Below are 20082 nucleotides of genomic sequence, written 5' to 3'. Positions count from 1 at the left end.
AGGATGGGCTCATAGTAATGGCTGGAACGGAATAAATTGAATGGTATTGAACACATCAAACACATGGTTTCCATGTGTTTGATACCATTCCATTCGCTCCATTCCAGCCATTATTATGAGCCGTCCTCCCCTCAGCAGCCTCCTATGATCCCAAGTGATATGCATGAAAGCGATAGATAGCAGACACATTAACTATTCCGTTTATTCTATTGAAACAGTTCATTGAGATCACAGGTGATACAAAACAGTAACATCTGTATAGAACAACAAATGAACTGTATCTGTCTCAGAGATGCGACCTAATACTGTATCTGGGCACAATGCCCTTTATCAGACAGTATTATTGTAACAGCCTCCTTCACAGCGTAACACCACCACAATATTATACATGAAGGGAAGTTGGATATGATTGGATGTGGGTCACAGAGACATGGAGGGGGAACGAATATCTGGGTCAAACTGGATCATAGAAGTTTAAGTCTCTGTGCATTCTGGCTCACCTATTAATAAACCACAGAAGGGATGGCACAGATTATCAATATTATACCAGTGTTCTTCCACACCCAACCCTACTCATTTACCAGGAGGTTTGTTGTTGTTGTTGTGTGCATGCATGGATGCGTATGTGTGTGATGTCGTGGCATCACCATATTTCACTATTCTAGATCCATTAACCCAATCCCATCATTCAACATCACTGCAATAGAATTAGAGTCAGAGGAATTAGGTCTTTGCATATTTCACATTAGATACATGATGAATCCTAAAATAGATATTTTCGCTCATCTGCCTGGCAGCGGTTTGAAATTACTCAAAATCCCTACCCCATTTCTGCTGGACTGGACACTTTTCAGAAGAGTGGTGTTTGAAAAGGGGGAAATCTCCCTTAACAGACAATAATACATATAGCCATCACAGACACATTTTGAGCACTGAGCCATGGAAACAGTGGAGCCCTGTAGATCTGCCAATGATTCACCAATCCAGACTATTACGGTGTGGAAAATAAAGCGTCTGACCATTCCCTTGAGGCTGCCATGGTGAAAACAAATGTGGTTAGTTTGTCTCCCGTTGAGGTGGAGGTGTGACAGTGCTCATATCCCGGAAGTCCAGACACCATCAGTCTAAAGAGGCTTAATGGGGTTAGGTATGAATGAGTCATTTCCTGTACTAATCTAGGCCCAAACCTGGCTGGGACTGTCTGTCCCTCTTGCCACAGTAACAGCACAGGAGAGGCAGCATGACACAACAGCTACAGGAAATGATTTTAACTCAAAGTAGGGGAAGAGCTAGGTCATGTCATAAATTGGAAGACTTCAATTCAGCACAATTGTAATCATTATAAGTGGGTTATCTAACAGTGGCAGGTATCGGCTCACCAAAACACTGCCACCAGGGAAGAACTTGCAGAATGAAAGTTGATGCCTTTTGATTCTATTAATTCAATAGAAGATTACGAGATCAAATCATTGACTGGCTGTGCCTCCCTCCAGCATGCCTGGCTTTACAAGAACAAGGAGATATTGAAGAAGAAGGAAATGCACTGTCCTCTTGAGTTTGGTTAGCCTCTGACTTTATTTCCATTCATATTGTGGATTATTCAGCCTCTGTGGATTTAGGCAAAGGAAGCTGCTTCACTCAAAGCTGTTGTGGAAACTGTCAGGAAGATATGACATGGTGAAAAGTGCATAAGTCTGTCAAAACTGACGTCCGCTACGCCATAATTGGCTGAGACTTTGAGGTGTCTGAGAGCACAGGCATTCTGTCCTTATCCAGGCTCTGCCAGAGGCTCCAGCCGGTGGGAAACTTCATACGGAGATCCTTCTGAGGGGGATCCGTGGAAAGCCGAATTAGACAACCGAACCCCGAAAGGGAGTGAGTGAATAATTGAGCTGCACTCATTCTGGATCAAACCAGTTTGGATTGCATGTGGCGGCCAGCCAGCTACACTTCTACAGAGTTCCTCAGGGGACCAGGTTTACTGTGATGCCATGCTAGAGACAGAGGGGGCGGAGCGGGGGACAGGTTTTGGTTATCATGATTATCCATGTGATTCAAGTGAGCTCTGAAGAACAGTTGATTACTCCAGGTACACAAAGCCTCTTTGAAAGGCTTTCACAGAGTGAATGACCTCCAATGCTAGTGCTCAAGGTCATACGACATTCAACATTGCATTAGCCCATTAGATACAACATGGCTTCTTGAACAGGACTACAGCATCTTTTAAATTCACTGTTATTAAAGTATGTGTGTATAGTCAGCTTTTTCCCAAATTCGACAACCACAGTCCTAAAACACTGTCAAGGACAGTAAGCAGCCCATGACTTCACTGCACTTTATCCCGCTAAGATAATTAGAGACTTTGGGAGGAGGGGCGGCCATTTAAAGAGAGCTCTCCCCATGTCATTTAACCCAGATCAGAGGAGTACCAGGGATAAACCTGCATGTATGGGCCATGGCTGCTGCACCTCCCAAACAAACAGACAGCCAGGGGATGAGGCCCGGCCCTGCATTATCCAGACCTCTGAGGTTTAGTGGGTCAGGAGGGCCAATAGCATGGCCCATTTCAGGGGGATTTGGCTACTTTGATCCCACTCTCACTGTCACGGCTGGCACACTGAGCCCACGGGATGAGACCGAACTGCAGCCTCTTAATCTGGTTAAGGCGGCTCTAATAACCCCTGCTTCTAGTGTATGTAATAACTCCTGCTCCCTCCTACTGTATCTGCCCTGACTTCTCAGCTGACGGGGAGATGGATGTCCATTCCCAACATACTGTACACTACAGGCCTGCATCTGAAACCCTGGGGTGACACAATACAAGGGTAATGTATAACCTGGGCCCTAGGGTACAGCTGGGTATAGGGAGAAGCAGGCTTGCCATAGGACACTACTGACCTTTGCGTATTGTATCCACAGCTGTGAATTGGGTATGGCATGTGTAAGCACATTTCCCACTTTGAGAAATCCCATTGCTTTTGCAATGTGTGGAGGAACGGATGCTTGGGGTGTTAGACCAGAACACAATAACCCTTCCTCATGTTTCTTCTGCCGACAGTGTTCTGGAGCCATTTTCCAGGCATCGTATTCACAGACACATTCATTCTCATCATGTCTGCCGCTTCGACTGATACTGTATTTCCTACATATTGGATTGGAGTTGTAAAACTAAGTTAATGGATCCATTTGCTGTAAATGGTGAACAGAGGGATCAATAGACTAAGGCGTAGAGAAAGTGATAGAATTAAAGGAATATGTCTAAAGCAATGAATGGGAATAAAGGCACTCATAAAGGACCTATTCTCTCCATCCTCCTCCTGTCTCACTCACTCCACCCCACAGCAGTTTGCCATGGCAATTAATAGATGCTATTAAGAAAGCTTGGCCACTAATTGCAAAGAAAATAGCTTTTCTTCCAAAAGGCACAGGGAGAATTCACCTGACATCTGCCACCACTTTCTGGCCACCTGCAATGCCTTTAATTATTTTATTTTTTCTACTGTGACAAGGGAACTGAAGCAGAACCATCTTGGTATTTTATCCCCAGCCTCCATATTCTACAATCTCACCACATCTCCTAATATGCATATAGATGGTCATACTTGGACCAAGTGAAAAAGCAACTAAAATTTGCAAATGCGGCAATTTCTGATCTTTTCATAATTCATTAAATATGGGGTTCTTTCTGATGGATAAGCAAAGGATCATGGGTACCATTTTACTTGTAGATCATGTGCACTGAACTGGAACAGACCGTTTCAATATTTTACTGACACAGGTGCTTATTTCTGAGGACATGATTTGCTAGGAGTAAACAATCATACTCATTAAGATGCAAAGGGTGCAATAGGATTGGCTCTTTGATGAAAAGATAAAAAGGAAATGCACTGAGTATACCAAACATTAGGAACCCCCCATTCTTGATACCATGGGAAACTGTTGAGCATGAAAAACCCAGCAGCGTTGCAGTTCTTGTCACAAACCGGTGCGCCTGGCACCTACTACCATACCCCGTTCAAAGGCACTTACATTTTTTGTCTTGCCCATTCACCCTCTGAATGGCACACAATCACAATCCATGTCTCAATTATCTCAATACTTAAAATACTCCTTCTTTAACTTGTCTCGTCTCCTTCATTGAAGTGGATTTAACAAGTGACATCAATAAGGGATCATAGCTTTCACCTGGATTCACCTGGTCAGTCTTTGTCATGGAAAGAGCAGGTGTTCTTAATGTTTTGTATACTCAGTGTACATTATTGAATACATTCTGATGTTCAGATAATTACAAAGAGAACAATGAAAGTGGCCATAGATCTCCCTATAAAATATGAAGACACCGAAATAAGGTTTGGAAAGACGACGTGCCTCAACTTTTGTCTGTGAAGAGGCTTCATAATAGGTGTTGCTAAAATGTATATTTGCATAGCATTACATACTGTGGGCAAACACATTGTAATTACAGTGTAGGTATGATATGATTGGTGTGATTGCATATTGAAGTTTGGGTGATGTACGTTGACATTTACATGCATTCGATTTCCAAAGAAACTCAAACTGATTGTGTTAAAACCTTCCCTCACAGCACACAGGCTAGATCTGGAGAGGGAGCTGGAACGCTGTGAAAAAGTACATAAACAATCCCCAGACAGCACCTCCTGGAGTCAACTTAAAGCAGCCAAAGCCAAACTGAATTTGGACTATACTCGGGAGATTTAAAAAAAAGTTTTCTTTACTAAACAGAAATACCATGAGTATAGCAATAGGCCTAGTAGATTGCTTGCTTATCAATTAAAAAAAGAGCAGTCAGAGCGTACAATTATGGCTATCCGAACAGCAGAGGATGAGGTCACATATGATCCAAAAAAGATCAATTTAACTTTTCATGATTTTTACTGCAAACTATATACCTCTGAGAGAAAACACACGGAGGCAGAACTCCACTCCTTCCTAGAGGGAATCTCGCTACCTAAACTATCAGAGACCGACCAAGAAGATCTCAACTCCCCCTTCACTCCTGAGGAGATCCTGGAGGCAATTACCTCCATGCCACCTAACAAGTCCCCAGGCCCAGATGGATTCCCCAGAGAGTTCTACAAAGCTTTTTGGCCCCAGCTTAGCCCTATTTTCATGCCAATGCTGGAGGATTTTTGCAAAAACGGAGTTCTCCCAGACTCAATGCACACAGCTCGCATTACAGTGTTGCTCAAAAAAGACAAGGATCCCCTATCCTGCTCCTCCTTCCGGCCCATAAGCTTGTTGGATTTCGACTACAAAATAATCACCAAATTGCTCGCCAAAAGACTAAACACTCTTCTTCCTAAAATAATAAAAGCGGACCAGACGGGATTTATTAGAGACAGATACTCTTCTGATAACATTCGCCGTCTTTTTGATATTATTGATCAAGTAAACGCACAGAAGCCCCCTGTCCTGCTGGCTTCACTGGATGCTGAGAAGGCGTTCGACAGGATGGAGTGGAGCTTTCTGTTCTCAGTCTTAGAGAAGTTCAACATGGGCCCAAACTTTATTAAATGGATCAAATCACTATACTCTCATCCAAATGCCATGGTGACTACTAACGGACTGAACTCTGACAGATTCCCTTTGGGACGGGGCACAAGACAAGGGTGCTCGCTGTCCCCCCCTGCTCTACTTGTTGGGGGCGGAGCCTCTGGCAGAATTGATAAGGAGCAATCCAAGTATTATGGGTGTTCCTGCAGGCGGCCTGCAGCACAAGATTTCGCTTTACGCGGATGATGTCTTGCTCTACATATCCAACCCTGAGAAATCCCTTCCTCCCATCTTAGATACAATTGCTCAGTATGGCACGTTTTCAGGTTATAAGATTAATTTTAACAAATCCACTGTCTGCCCTCTCAATATTATACTCACCAGTTCTATGAAGACACTATGCCCATTCCAATGGAAGACACAGGGGTTTCAATACCTTGGGATATTCATAACACCAGATCTGAACAGGCTTTTCAAAGAGAATTATCTTCCACTCCTGGATCAAATCAAGAACAACCTCCAAACCTGGATCTCCCTCCCAATTAGCTTAGTAGGAAGAATTAATGTAATCCGTATGAACATCCTCCCTAGACTGAACTATTTATTTCAGATGCTCCCATGCTATCTCCCAGCTTCCTTTTTCAAAACAATTAACCAAAGCATCACCAAATTTATATGGGGCAATAAAAACCTAGGATCAAGCTTTCCACTCTATCGAAACCTGAATCTAAGGGTGGTCTTGCCCTTCCCTCCCTTCAATTGTACTACTGGTCTGCCCAAATCCGCAACATGCTAACATGGATCACAAACAGACAAGAGTCAACGTGGAGCCAGATAGAAGCCCAATCTTGTGGTTCATTGCCACTAAGCTCAACTATATTCATTGATAACTTTAGTGAAGTGGGCAACATAGCCAAAACATTTGTGATTTACAGTACCCTACGAGCGTGGAGGGACTGTAAGAAATACTTGGGCATCTCCTCCCAAATATGTTCTCACTCGCCTATAGTAGGCAACCCAGACTTGCCAAAAGCCCTGAGAGATGCCAACTTTAATCTTTGGCATACTCTAGGAATCAGGACCTTTTCAGACCTATTTCATCAGAAGACCACTACACTGAAATCCTTTCAAGAGCTCTGCAATGAATTCAATGTGCCAAGATCCCATTTTTTTAAATATCTACAAATTAGACATGTCATCTCCTCATTTACTTCCAAGAGGAGGTTTAGAACTCAGTTGAATGAAGTTGAAACCCTTCTTGTCACAGCACAATCCATTAAAGGCAAAATATCCTATATCTATAGACTCCTTTCTGAGAAAGGAGGATCCTCCTTTACTCCTTTGAAAATAATATGGGAAAAGGACCTTGGTCTGACTATCAGTGACGAGTTATGGGCGGAGGTTTGCGACAGGGTATACTGCTCCTCTACTAATGTAAAAATGAAAGAATCTAATTACAAATGTTTGTACAAATTTTATTACACTCCCCTGAGACTCCATAAAATGAAAACAGACATTTCTCCTAATTGTAATAGATGTACCTCTGAAAGTGGAACCTATATGCATGTATTTTGGAGCTGCAGAGAGATTGCCAGATTTTGGCAATCTATACATACTGCTGCACAGAAAATACTAGATGTACAGTTTGATATGACCCCGTGTCTCTATCTTCTTAATGCCCAGCAGGACTTTGTTCTTGATCCTGACAGAGAAAATTTGCTCATGACCATTACATACTTTGCTAAGAAATGTATTCTTCTATTGTGGGCCTCTAATACTTCTCCTACATTTAAAATGTGGATTGACCAGATTGTTGACTTTCTCCCCTTGAAAAGCTCACTTATGACCTCCACAAGAGACAGCCCAAGTTTGATAGACTCTGGTCTCCACTACTCAACTATATTTCAAATTGGACAGAGTGAATGGGGGAATCAGGGAGATGGGCAGATGCGTGTTGTGTAAGGTGCTGTAAAACCTAAAAACTAATTATTGGCTCGTCATCTCAGCTAAGGCTGGAAATAGCTAATAAGAACCTTGATAGTGCTGCTGCAAGTTCTATAATTTAAATTTTGTTATAATTATTATTTGTGTGTGTATGTATGTATGTATGTATGTATGTATATATATGTATGTATATATATATATATACATATATAAAACATTTTTTTATTATTATTATTATTATTATTTTTTTTATTTTTTATTCACATCTGTGAATGTGGAATGTGTTTGGTTGGTTGATTGAAAACTTAATAAAACTTTAAATTGAAAAAAAAAAAAACCTTCCCTCACCATAGAATCATAATCCCAGTTTGCACATCTCTGAAATTGTGCAAGCTGCAAACAGGTATTCACACACAAACAAATGACTAGAGAACACAGATGACTAGAGAACAGACTAGAGAACACAGAGAACACAGATGACAAGTGTGGATCTGGCGTTTTCCTGGCGGAGAGGAGCGGCGGTTGTTGTGGATGTTGAGGAACAGTACATTACAGTGGTGATAGATGTGGTCTGGTGAGTGCAGCCACAGCGTAGAGCCTGTCTGTTCCTGTCTGTCCCTACTCTGACAGACACCCAGCAGGAGCAGGGCCACAGCAGGACCACTCCAGGGGATCCAGAGCCACCGTCACAGTCCCTAGGTCTGCGTTGGCAACGGTGAGGAGAAGGTCAAATCAGGAGAGGGGCATGGTGACAAAGTGGCAACATTAGTCAGCCACTTGTTGCTCTTTACATTATTTAGTTACCTACTCAGCAGATGCCCTGATCCACCGGGAGATGGATGGATTTACATATCATTCGCTTCTACAGCTGGATATTTAGACAAACAATTTGGACTAAGTGTCCTTCTCAAGGATAGAGCGCCGACGTCCCATCTGTAGCCTTTGTCCTTCAGCGAGCTATCCTTCACCGAAGCCCCGTTCTCAATCAGAATGATGAAATAAAATACCAACTTAATACAGTATCGCTGCCACACTAGTATGGGGGGAAGATATTTATTGGAAGTTAATTACTATGACAAAGAATAAACAGACCAAAGTGAAGAGGATAGTGCTAAATCCATGAAATCCACTCCACTATTTGATTTGACATGGGAGCACAGAGTCAGTGCCTCCATTTGAGAGCTGAAGCAGATACCTGCACTGTGACTAATGCAAGGTTAACAGGAGATTCAGGATGCAGGCGGTTATCTATTCACTGCTAACAATGAAAATAGTATGCTTGGGCATACAGTATGAAGCAGGTAATATCTGAATAAATAAATTATACAATTAATTCACATATATTTTATCAAGATGAGAGGATTCATCCATTGAATGTATTTAAATGTAAATGTATATCAAATTCTAATATTAACACATGTGCATTATATTATAGGTCCTCAAAAGGAAAGGCATTAAGAAATAAAGATCGCTTAGATAATATCTGCTATCATGACATTCAGATTACAAACATATTTTTAAGATTGTGGCAAATGTATTTCTCGAAGACCTTCTCAGTGATCTGTTTGTGGAATGAGAAGTTTTACACCTATCACTGAGGTAATGAGATAGTAGCAACACACTTGGCCAGCCACATGTTGTGGGGTGATCCCCAACAACATATCAAAGAAAGTCCTCAGCTACAGTGTCAACATAGAGGACTGTACTGGGCATAGGGGCATGTCCATAGAGGAACCTAAAAAGATCCTGCCTTTCCATTCTCTTTATCTATTTATTTTCTCTATTCATTTTTTACAGCTTGGCCGAGAGCGGGGAGTCCGTCCACCGAAAGTCATTCCGTAGCCTAGGGCACTGGTGACATTTCAGGTGTGAGGGGGATGAGCTGTGAATGATAGATTAGAGGGAGAGCTGGGATTGGTGAGTATTACTTTGAGAGGAGCTATGATTGTCAGAGCAGCCAGCGAGGCTGTATAGGTTCAACCACTTCCATCACTGGGAAAACTCCCATTACAGCTTCGTTTATTAGCACCAACACAAAAGTCTGTGTGCAGTCTAAACATGCTAAATACTTTGAAGAAAATTTAAACATTTCCTCTCATCTTGATATTACTTTATTCAGATTTCAATGGATATGTATGTAGAATACGGATGCCATAAAATCCCACAAGGGCCAGCTTTAACAGGTACAATTTCCTCCCTGATCCCAGCCCACCCAAATAGTCAGTCAGGAGATAGATATTGTGGCTGGTTGAGAAGCCCTCTGTGGCTCGTTAGAGCTCTTCTGGAGAGTGCCAGGGACCACATGACGTACCGAGGTTCCACTGACTGACTGCAGACGTTTGTGGGCACAATTTTCTCTCTCTGCAAACAGTTTAGTGAAAGGTCAGGCTGCATTAGTGGCGGGTGTAAACACACCGTGGCCGAGGGGACAAGCTGTTCACTGGAAAGGTACTTATAAAGGACCGAGGCTACCTAGCAGGCAATAGATCATATTTCAGAGATGGAGGTGTTATATAAAAGGCAAGATGGCAGCTTTTTAACACAATAAGGCAACACGTGGTCACTACTGACGTACAAACCATGTGTCTGGCAATGAAAAAAAAGACCCTGATTAAAAATCAACCAGGCAGGGAGGTTTTTTCACTGGCAGTTTGTGCCTCCAAGCCATGTATTAGGACTGGAACATCACATTTTGAGGATGGCTGACAACCCGCGTTTGTAATATTAATTTATTTATCTGTTTATTTTTTAGCAGGAACCGGCATTTTGAGTCATTTTGACACCATGGGATGTGTATTCCCATAACGCTGTACGTACAGTGATAAAATGAAGTCCAACACTACTAACACTAACGGCTACCACTTTAGAAAGTCACTATAGATTTAAGACACCTGAGGTCGTTATTTAAGTGGTTCAGTTCTCTGGACATTGGCTCTGGTGTCTGCATTTCTCTCAGGTAAATTGATGATCTGAAGACGAGTGCCAGAGGCAGCTTACAACTACACTATTTAATCAACTAAAGACAGAAACAAATGTTCTCAATCACATCCCAGACATATGTTGCCATGGTTATTATTGGTTTCTCTAAAGAGGCAGAGTTACATGTTCTTAGTCATTATACATCTAGTATACACCATGACAAGAACCATTAAGACAATTCAAATAGAAATGTGCAGTAAACATGCAAGGATGTGTCCCTTACCTGAGCAGATTAATTTCATCAACATGTACTCCCTTCCACAGTCCTTCTTATAGTAACATTTCAGCCGGTTAATGAGGCAGGTGCCGAACTTGAGCTCCTCTCTTCTGCACAGAAGGGCGATGTCCTCATCTGCAAGGGCAGGCAGAAGGGAGAGAGATTGTGAGGGGGGAGAGGGAGACAGAGAGATAGAGAGAGAGAGAGAGAGAGAGAAAGAGAGAGAGAGAGAGAGAGAGAGAGAGAGAGAGAGAGAGAGAGAGAGAGAGAGAGAGAGAGAGAGAGAGTGATGTGAGTGACAGGCTCTCTGTTGTTTATAAAGCCTGAGGTACATGCATGTGTGTGCGCGTGTGTATTTGTGTGTGGTGTGCAGCCAATGGGCCACCCACGCTGCCCCGTGTTCATTAGTCTTTCCGGTACATGACCCCAGGGTCTGAGAGTCCCGATCAATACCAGGACCCCTCTACATACAATATTAAAGGGATACTTCAGGATTTTGGCAATGAATCTATCTACTTCCCCAGAGTCAGATGAACTCGTGGATACAATTTTTATGTCTCTGCGTGCAGTTTGTGTCACACCCTGGCTCTGGGACTCATTATGTTGAGCCAGGGTGTGTTCATTCTATGTGTTCTGTTTCTATGTTGGGTGTTCTAGGTTGTTTATTTCTATGTTTGACTGAGTGACTCCCAATCAGAGGCAACGAGTGTCAGCTGTGTGCTGGTTGTCTCTGATTGGGAGCCATATTTAACTGTCTGTGTTTCACTTTGTGTTTGTGGGTTTTTGTTCCGTGTTCGGTCATTGTCACCGTGGACTTCACGAGTCGTTTCTTGTTTTGTAATTTGGATACTTTAACTAATTAAAGTCATGTTTGTTTCTCACGCTGCGCCTTGGTCTACTCCTTACTACGACGATCGTGACAGTTTGAAGGAAGTTGCTAACTAGCGCTAGGGCAATTGCTAACTAGCGTTAGTGCAATGACTAGAAGTCTATGGGTATCTAGCAGATACCCATAGACTTCAAGTCATTGCGCTAATGCTAGTTAGCATTGGCTCACGAAACTACCTCTAACTTTCTTCATACTAGACACAGAGGCATAAAAATGGTATACACGAGTTCATCTGACTCTGGGGAAGTAGATAAATGGCCTCATTGCCAAAATCCTGAAGTATTCCGTTAAGGCATTCGGAGACTGGATTTGTAACTAGGTGGAAATTATGAACACTGAAATCTGCTTCAGATTGGTTATCTTGAAATATATATGTTTCATTTTCTTGTTTAGAAGAAATCAATATGTAAATGAGTCAAGCACTGTATTATACATATGCTATTACTTTGTGTATTGTGCATGTGTGTTTATATTCAAATGAGGTGAGTCATATATGATGACATTTACTCTGTGCACACTGTATGAAGGATGACTGTACTGCCTGCCATCACAAAGCCCTGCCATTGTGAATGAGGTTTCAAGTCCTGTTTAAAGCAGAGTATCTAATGTCACGCTAACCAAAGTTGCATAGTGCTCTTACATAATGCTGCATCTTCCAGGCAGCAGCTAAAATCTCTTAGATTCTAGTACACTCCGTTCATGGACCATGAGTCTTGTATTATACAGTAGACACACCATACATTCATATACCCACATCCATGTATGATATAACCTGTGCATTCCTTGTATAAGAAGCCAGGGTTAAGTACAGTACTGAGCATGTAAAACACAGAGAAAACTCACAGGCTTTGGAGTAGTTCCTGACAACTTCAATTGCGTTTGAGGTGCCACAGACAAGGGGAGTGTGCAGTGCTAGAGCTGGAGAGGTACAGGGCAGGAGTGAAACAGAGAGAGAGAGGAAGCATTAATCTCATTTTGTATTCCTGTCAACTTTGTTTTATGGTGACTGGGGTGTTATTCCCTCTTGGCGGACTCTGACATCACATCATGCCTCTTTGGCATTTCTGCCCAGGCCCGATGAGGCTAATGCAGGGATTGGACAAGCCATGGCTTGGCTTGGTATTTCAAGTCCAAGGGAGAATGTGGGACTAAGCCAGACAGTAACAACATATGCATAGTGGCTTTGGTCAACAGGCTGCCATGACCATTATCGTCTGAGGCAAAACTACAGCAGAGCTGACTACAGATCAGATATTCAGACAGTCTTGCCAGTTATCTCACAACATCAACGCCCAAACTTTATGGTGATGTGACAGTATTATTGACAAGCTAAAAAGTGAAGATCAAGATAAGACTTTGTTATCCCCCACAGAAAAATCTATAGTTCTTTATTCATTCATTTTGCTCTGTGAGCTCTGTCGTTTCTGTATTTATCAAAGGCAGAAATGAAGTTGATTAGTTGTGTAACCAACCTGATATCAGACAGTTTCTGGATACCCAGATCAATATGTTGAAAAAGAACCCAAAAAGGAGGATGGGAATGTAATAACTTCTCATGAACATTATGTAACATAGTCAGTGGGTTAGCATCGTCCTCTACAGCTACTAATAGAGCACTAGGATAGATACTTAGATTTTATATGAAACCAGATGGGTCTCTAAACTGGCTGTCCTACTGTACAGTAATGTGGACATTTCAAATGCAGATAGTCCCTTTAAATGGGACAAATATAGTTCCATGCAGAGCTCTGTTTCCACGTACTAGACCATATAGATTCTGGGGATGTTTGGAATATAAATGCAATGCTCTCTAGCTAGATTCTACAGACTCCTCAGGGGCAGGTGCATAGCACTTGGTGCCTGTATACACTATGCTCATCAATCTTGGGCTAGCCCTATGTGACAGCCCAATTTAGCCTATTTTGGGTCAGTCATCAATTCATGGCCTTCCTTGGACAAGAACCAAACTCATAACGTAATAATGAGAAATATTAATGACTTCAATTAATTTTTTGGAAACATTCTATGAAAGACCAAGCATGGTGCATGGATGCCATGATCTCAATGGTGAAAACATCTTTAAAGGTGTACCCACAACACAACATAACTTAAAAAAAGCAACTGCTCAACCTGGAATAGTTTTACGCAGATCACAGGTCGCAAATTCAACAGCTTATCGGACAAGAGAAAAGAGTGATAGAGTACGTACCCACGGACCAGTATAAAAATATCCCCGTGCGATGCAGGTGCCTTCCTGTCCTTCGATTTCGGATAGCCTACCTACTCAATGCCAGCAGAAATATTACTTGTTTAATTCGAAGAAAACATCGTGGTTAAAAGGGATACGATATCTTACGGTGCAACATAATATCTGGTGCGAAAACCCTCAGAACAAACCCTCAACCCTCAAAAACGCGTGCCGTCGACCGGAGACATTGCCCACCTGGCCAACATAGCAAGTATATCACTAATTAAACTTCCGTTAGCACAGTAGATACTAGATGAAACTAGTTTTTCTAATATCCCCGGTGTAAACATCGAGCATATAAACCAAATGCCATCAAAAGCCGTCAAATCAAACACTATGCAGCAAGAAGCATCTTCTATGTCCCGCCGTTGCTGCGAACGTGGTTGGTCGTTTGCAGCGCTCAGTTATCCAACATACAGTATTATAACGCCATGATATTTAATTTAGATGACAGGCGGGCAGCGGCAGTCATGTGCCAACACTGGCGTTTGTTTACAAATGACATAATTGTAGTTGGACGGATGGATACTACCGGGCAAATACATTATGAATGTCCCAGGATGTAAGAGCACCACAATTGTCTGTTGTCAAGTTTACAGTATTTTATTTTTTTATTTTCGTTTTCTGAAGCAGACGAAGGCTGTTATGTTGTGAACTGTCTTCTGACATCCACACATTTCGACTGTTATCCACTTTATTCACTGTTTATGCATTTATTACTACATAGGAGGATATTGAAAAAGGGAAGATTGGAGTCAATACCATTTCAGTTCAATCAATTAAGGAAATTCCAATTCAAGAATGTAATAATTTTCATTGAATACAATGGACATTTTTCATTTTTAGCTGAAATAATAACTTGCGAAAAGACACTAGGCCTACACTGAGTATACAAAACATCAATAGCATCTGCTCTTTCCATGACATAGACTGACCAAGTGAATCCAGGTTAAATTAATGTCACTCATTAAATCCACTTTAATCAGTGTAGATGAAGGTGAGGAGACAAGTTAAAGAAGGATTTTTAAGCCTTGAGACAATTGAGAACATGGATTGTGTATGTGTGCCATTCAGAGGGTGAATGGGCAAGACAAAAAATATTAGGAAGGTGTTCCATTTCTGAATGAAATACAATTCATGAAGTTGATGTGGGGTATTACAAATATTCCATGATAGGTGTGTTGGCCACCCCTACTGGTGATATAATGCATTGCCAAAAAGGCTTGCTGGTGGTGTTCTATATTATGATACATTCTTCCCATTATGTCTGTCTGCTGAAGGAAATTGTAATTCTGTGTACATCATAAGGACATTGTATCCATAACCATAAATTTGATAGCATTTGGATTTGTAAATGAATACACTGTAAACCCAAAGGCATTTTTAACTCAAATATTTATAGTAAGCAGAACTCAGTCAATTAAAATGTGGTATTGACTCAAAAGTAAATGAGAATCAAATCAAATCAAATCAAATTGTATTTGTCACATGTGCCGAATACAACAGGTGTAGACCTTACATTGAAATGCTTACTTACAAGCCCTTAACCAACAATGCAGTTTTAAGAAAAAAAAAGTGTTAAGAAAGTATTTACTAAATAAACTGAAGTAAACAATAAATACAAATAAATAATGAAGAAAAATAGAAAAATAACTAATAATTAAAGAGCAACAATAGAATAACAGTAACGAGGCTATATACAGGGGGTACCGGTACAGAGTCAATGTGCGGGGGCACAGGTTAGTCGAGGTAAATCAAATCGAATAAAATTGTATTGGTCACACACGTGTTTAGCATATGTTATTGCGGGTGTAGCGAAAAACTTGTGCTTCTAGCTCCGACTGCAGTAATATCTAACAATTTGACAACATATACCCAATACACACAAATCTAAGTAAGGAATGAATTAAGAATATATACACTACCGTTCAAAAGTTTGGGGTCACTTAGAAATGTCCTTGTTTTCCATGAAAACATACATGAAATGAGTTTGAATAGGAAATATAGCAAAATGAATAGGAAATGTAGTCATTGACAAGGTTAGAAATAATTATTTTTAATTGAAATAATTATTTTGTCCTTCAAACTTTGCTTTCGTCAAAGAATCCTCCATTTGCAGCAATTACAGCCCTTTGGCATTCTAGTTGTCAATTTGTTGAGGTAATCTGAAGAGATTTCACCCCATGCTTCCTGAAGCACCTCCCACAAGTTGGATTGGTTTGATGGGCACTTCTTACGTACCATACAGTCAAGCTGCTCCCACAACAGCTCAATAGGGTTGATATTTACATTTTTGTAATTTAGCAGACGCTCTTATCCAGAGCGACTTACAGTTAGTGCATACATTATTTTTTTTATTTTTTCATACTGGCCCCCTGTGGGAATCGAACCCACAAACGCCATGCTCTACCAACTGAGCTACATCCCTGCCGGCCATTCCCTCCCCTACCCTGGGCCAATTGTGCACCGCCCCATTGGTCTTCCGGTCGCGGCCGGCTACGACAGTGCCTGGATTCGAACCAGGATCTCTAGTGGCACAGCTAGCACGCGATGCAGTGCCTTAGACCACTGCGCCACTCGGGTGACTGTGCTGGCCACTCCATTATAGACAGAATACCAGCTGACTGCTTCTTCCCTAAATAGTTATTGCATAGTTTGGAGCTGTGCTTTGGGTCATTGTCCTGTTGTAGGAGGAAATTGGCTCCAATCAAGCACCGTCCACAGGGTATGGCATGGCATTGCAAAATGGAGTGATAGCCTTCCTTCTTCAAGATCCCTTTTACCCTGTACAAATCCCCCACTTTACCACCACCAAAGCACCCCCAGACCATAACATTGCCTCCACCATGCTTGACAGATGACATCAAGCACTCCTCCAGCATATTTTCATTTGGTCTGCGTCTCACAAATGTTCTTTGTGATCCGAACACCTCAAACTTCGATTCGTCTGTCCATAAATTTTTTTCCAATCTTCCTCTGTCCAGTGTCTGTGTTCTTTTGCCCATCTTAATCTTTTATTTTTATTGGCCAGTCTGAGATATGGCTTTTTCTTTGCAACTCTGCCTAGAAGGTCAGCATCCCGGAGTCGCCTCTTCACTGTTGATGTTGAGACTGTTGTTTTGCGGGTACTATTTAATGAAGCTGCCAGTTGAGGACCTGTGAGGCGTCTGTTTCTCAAACTAGACACTCTAATGTATTTGTCTTCTTGCTCAGTTGTGCACCGGGGCCTCCCACTCATCTTTCTATTCTGGTTAGAGCCAGTTTGCACTGTTCTGTGAAGGGAGTAGTACACAGCGTTGTACGAGATCTTCAGTTTCTTGGCAATTTCTCGCATGGAATAGCCTTAATTTCTCAGAACAAGAAAAGACTGATGAGTTTCAGAAGAAAGTTCTTTGTTTCTGGTCATTTTGAGCCTGTAATCGAACCCACAATTGCTGATGCTCCAGATACTCAACTAGTCTCAAGAAGGCCAGTTTTATTGTTTCTTTAATCAGCACAACAGTTTTCAGCTGTGCTAACATAATTGCAAAAGGGTTTTCTAATGATCAATTAGCCTTTTAAAATGATAAACTTGGATTAGCAAACACAACGTGCCATTGGAACACAGGATTGATGGTTGCTGATAATGGGCCTCTGTACGCCTATGTAGATATTCCATAAAAAATCAGCCGTTTCCAGCTACAATAACTAAATTACTAAAATGTAAATAATGACTAGAGGATGGCATATAGCCTGAACAGATGAAGGAACCAATAGGATGCTCGAGGGCAGGCGTTCCTGCAGATGCAGTCATGCCCACATGCAGGAACGCCCCAAATTGTGGGCTGCAGTTGCCCACTATTGGTCATCCCTCACAGCATTGTATCCGCAACAAGTCAATTTGATAGAAACACATATTTGGTGGGAAAATGTGCATATTGTTTTTATGCAGATTTTTGAATATTCACATGAAAATCATACATAAATAATGATTACTGCAGTCACTGATTTATGCAGAAAGTAATTACTTGTAATGTAACAACATTTATCCATAACAGAGTACTTACCGGCGTCACTGACGTGATAGTCTATAGGACTAACGATGAAGTAGTCTAATGTTGCGTGCACCCCCTAAAAAGCGCGCCAATACCGGAGATGGCAAACATCAAACACAGGTTGGCAATGAAATGTAACTTTTAGATGATACAATAAATAGTTTCAATGTTCCAATAAGTCGTTTTTTGTGTAGATGTTGTAATGTTACTAGTAGCACACACAATAATATGCGTGCACTTTGTGAGCGCTACAAATGTGTTGAAGAGTTTCATGTTTGGGTGGTGGAGTCTAGTGCCAGTGGTTCCCAACCTTTTTCGGTTACTGTAGCCTACCACCAACTGAATTTTGCTCTACCGAGAGTACCCACTTGTTGTAGCCCCTCATGTGCATTTTACTAGGAGGGCTAAGCCTATTGTCTCAAGAGTCTTCTCAGGTACCCCCTGTGGATAGGCCAAGTACCCCCAGGGGTCCTAGTACCCCAGGTTGGGAACCACTAGTCTATTCTAGGACTTCGATGTGGCAATAGGCTACTGCAGCACAACATCGTTAAACATCGCCATTATAGCAACATACAGTGCATTCGGAAATTATTCAGACCCCTTGATTTTTCCACATTTTGTTACATTACAGCCTTATTATAAAATTGATTGAATAATTTGTTCCCCTCATCAATCTACACACAATACCCCATAATGCCAAATGTATTAAAACTAAGAAACAGAAATACCTTATTTACATAAGTATTCAGACCTTTGTTACGAGACTCCAATTTGAGCTCAGGTGCATCCTGTTTCCATTGATCATCCTTGAGATGTTTCTACAACTTGATTGGAGTCCACCTGTGGTAAATTCAATTGATTGGACATAATCTGGAAAGGCACACACCTGTCTATATAAGGTCCCACAGATGACAGTGCATGTTAGAGCAAAAACCAAGCCATGAGGTCGAAGGAATTGTCCGTAGAGCTCCGAGACAGGATTGTGTCGAGGCACAGATCTAGGGAATGGTACCCAAAAAATCCTGCAGCATTGAAGGTCTCCATGAACACAGTGGCCTCCATCATTCTTAAATCAAAGAAGTTTGGAACCACCAAAACTCTTCCTAGAGCTTGCCAAACTGAGCAATCAGGGGAGATAGGCCTTGGTCAGGGAGGTAATCAAGAAACCAATGGTCACTCTGACAGAGCTCCAGAGTTCCTCTGTGGAGATGGGAGAACCTTCCAGAAGGACAACCATCTCTGCAGCACCACCAATCAGGCCTTTATGGTAGAGTGGCCAGACGGAAGCCACTCCTCAGTAAAAGGCACATGACAGTCCACTTGGAGTTTGCCAAAAGGCACCTAAAGGACTCTCAGACCATGAGAAACAAGATTCTCTGGTCTGATGAAACCAAGATTGAACTATTTAGCCTGAATGCCAAGCATTACGTCTGGAGGAAACCTGGCACCATCCCTAAGGTGAAGCATGGTGGTGGCAGCATTATGCTGTGGGGATGTTTGTCAGCGGCAGGGACTGGGAGACTAGTCAGGATCGAGGGAAAGATGAACAGAGCAAAGTACAGAGAGATCCTTGATGAAAACCTGCTCCAGAGCGCTCAGGACCTCAAACTGAGGCGAAGGTTCACCTTCCAACAAGACAACGACTCTAAGCACACAGCCAAGACAATGCAGGAGTGGCTTCGGGACAAGTCTCTGAATGTCCTTGAGTGGCCCAGCCAGAGCCCGGACTTGAACCCAATCAAACGTCTCTGGAGAGACCTGAAAATAGCTGTGCAGCGACACTCCCCATCCAACCTGACAGAGCTTGAGAGGATCTGCAGAGAAGAATGGGAGAAACTCCCCAAATGCAGGTGTGCCAAGCTTGTAGCGTCATACCCAAGAAGACTTGAGGCTGTAATCGCTGCCAAAAGTGCTTCAACAAAGTACTGAGTAAAGGGTCTGAATACTGTAAATGTAATATATATATATTTTTATTTTGTTCAAAAATGTCTAAAAACCTGTTTTTGCTTTGTCATTATGGGGTATTGTGTGTAGATTGATGAGGGAAAAAAACAACTTAATCAATTTTAGAATAAGGCTGTAATGTAACAACATTTGGAAAAAGTCAAGGGGTCTGATTACTTTCCGAATGCACTGTATAATATTGTTTGTACTGCTGTTTGCTGCCTTAAAGGAAAATTCCATCCAAATCATAATATGCTACATTTATTTATGTATTTTGAAAGTTATATATCTTGAACACTTGATTGCTGACATG

The 20082-nt window shown here is 41.8% G+C and overlaps 1 protein-coding gene across 3 annotated transcripts in view; it reads right to left on the bottom strand.

Annotated features, from left to right (window-relative positions):
* The window catches only part of LOC123482426 (protein BEAN1-like), a 44877-nt gene extending 30617 nt beyond the window's left edge, over window positions 1–14260 (bottom strand). Inside the window, exons 1-3 of one of the 3 annotated variants that reach the window (XM_045210009.1) lie at window positions 13753–14260; window positions 12387–12461; window positions 10661–10789 (exon numbers count right to left, since the gene is read on the bottom strand). In XM_045210009.1, coding sequence (XP_045065944.1) covers window positions 10661–10685 — 25 coding nt within the window. In that variant the 5' untranslated portion in view covers window positions 10686–10789; window positions 12387–12461; window positions 13753–14260. The remainder of the gene's footprint in view (window positions 1–10660; window positions 10790–12386; window positions 12462–13752) is intronic. The other 2 variants (XM_045210010.1, XM_045210011.1) reach the window with 2 other exon arrangements.
* Between the last annotated feature and the right edge of the window lie 5822 nt (window positions 14261–20082).

Source organism: Coregonus clupeaformis, chromosome 32, assembly GCF_020615455.1.
Source record: "Coregonus clupeaformis isolate EN_2021a chromosome 32, ASM2061545v1, whole genome shotgun sequence".
NCBI lineage: Eukaryota > Metazoa > Chordata > Actinopteri > Salmoniformes > Salmonidae > Coregonus > Coregonus clupeaformis.
This window is presented reverse-complemented; position numbering and strand designations above follow the sequence as displayed.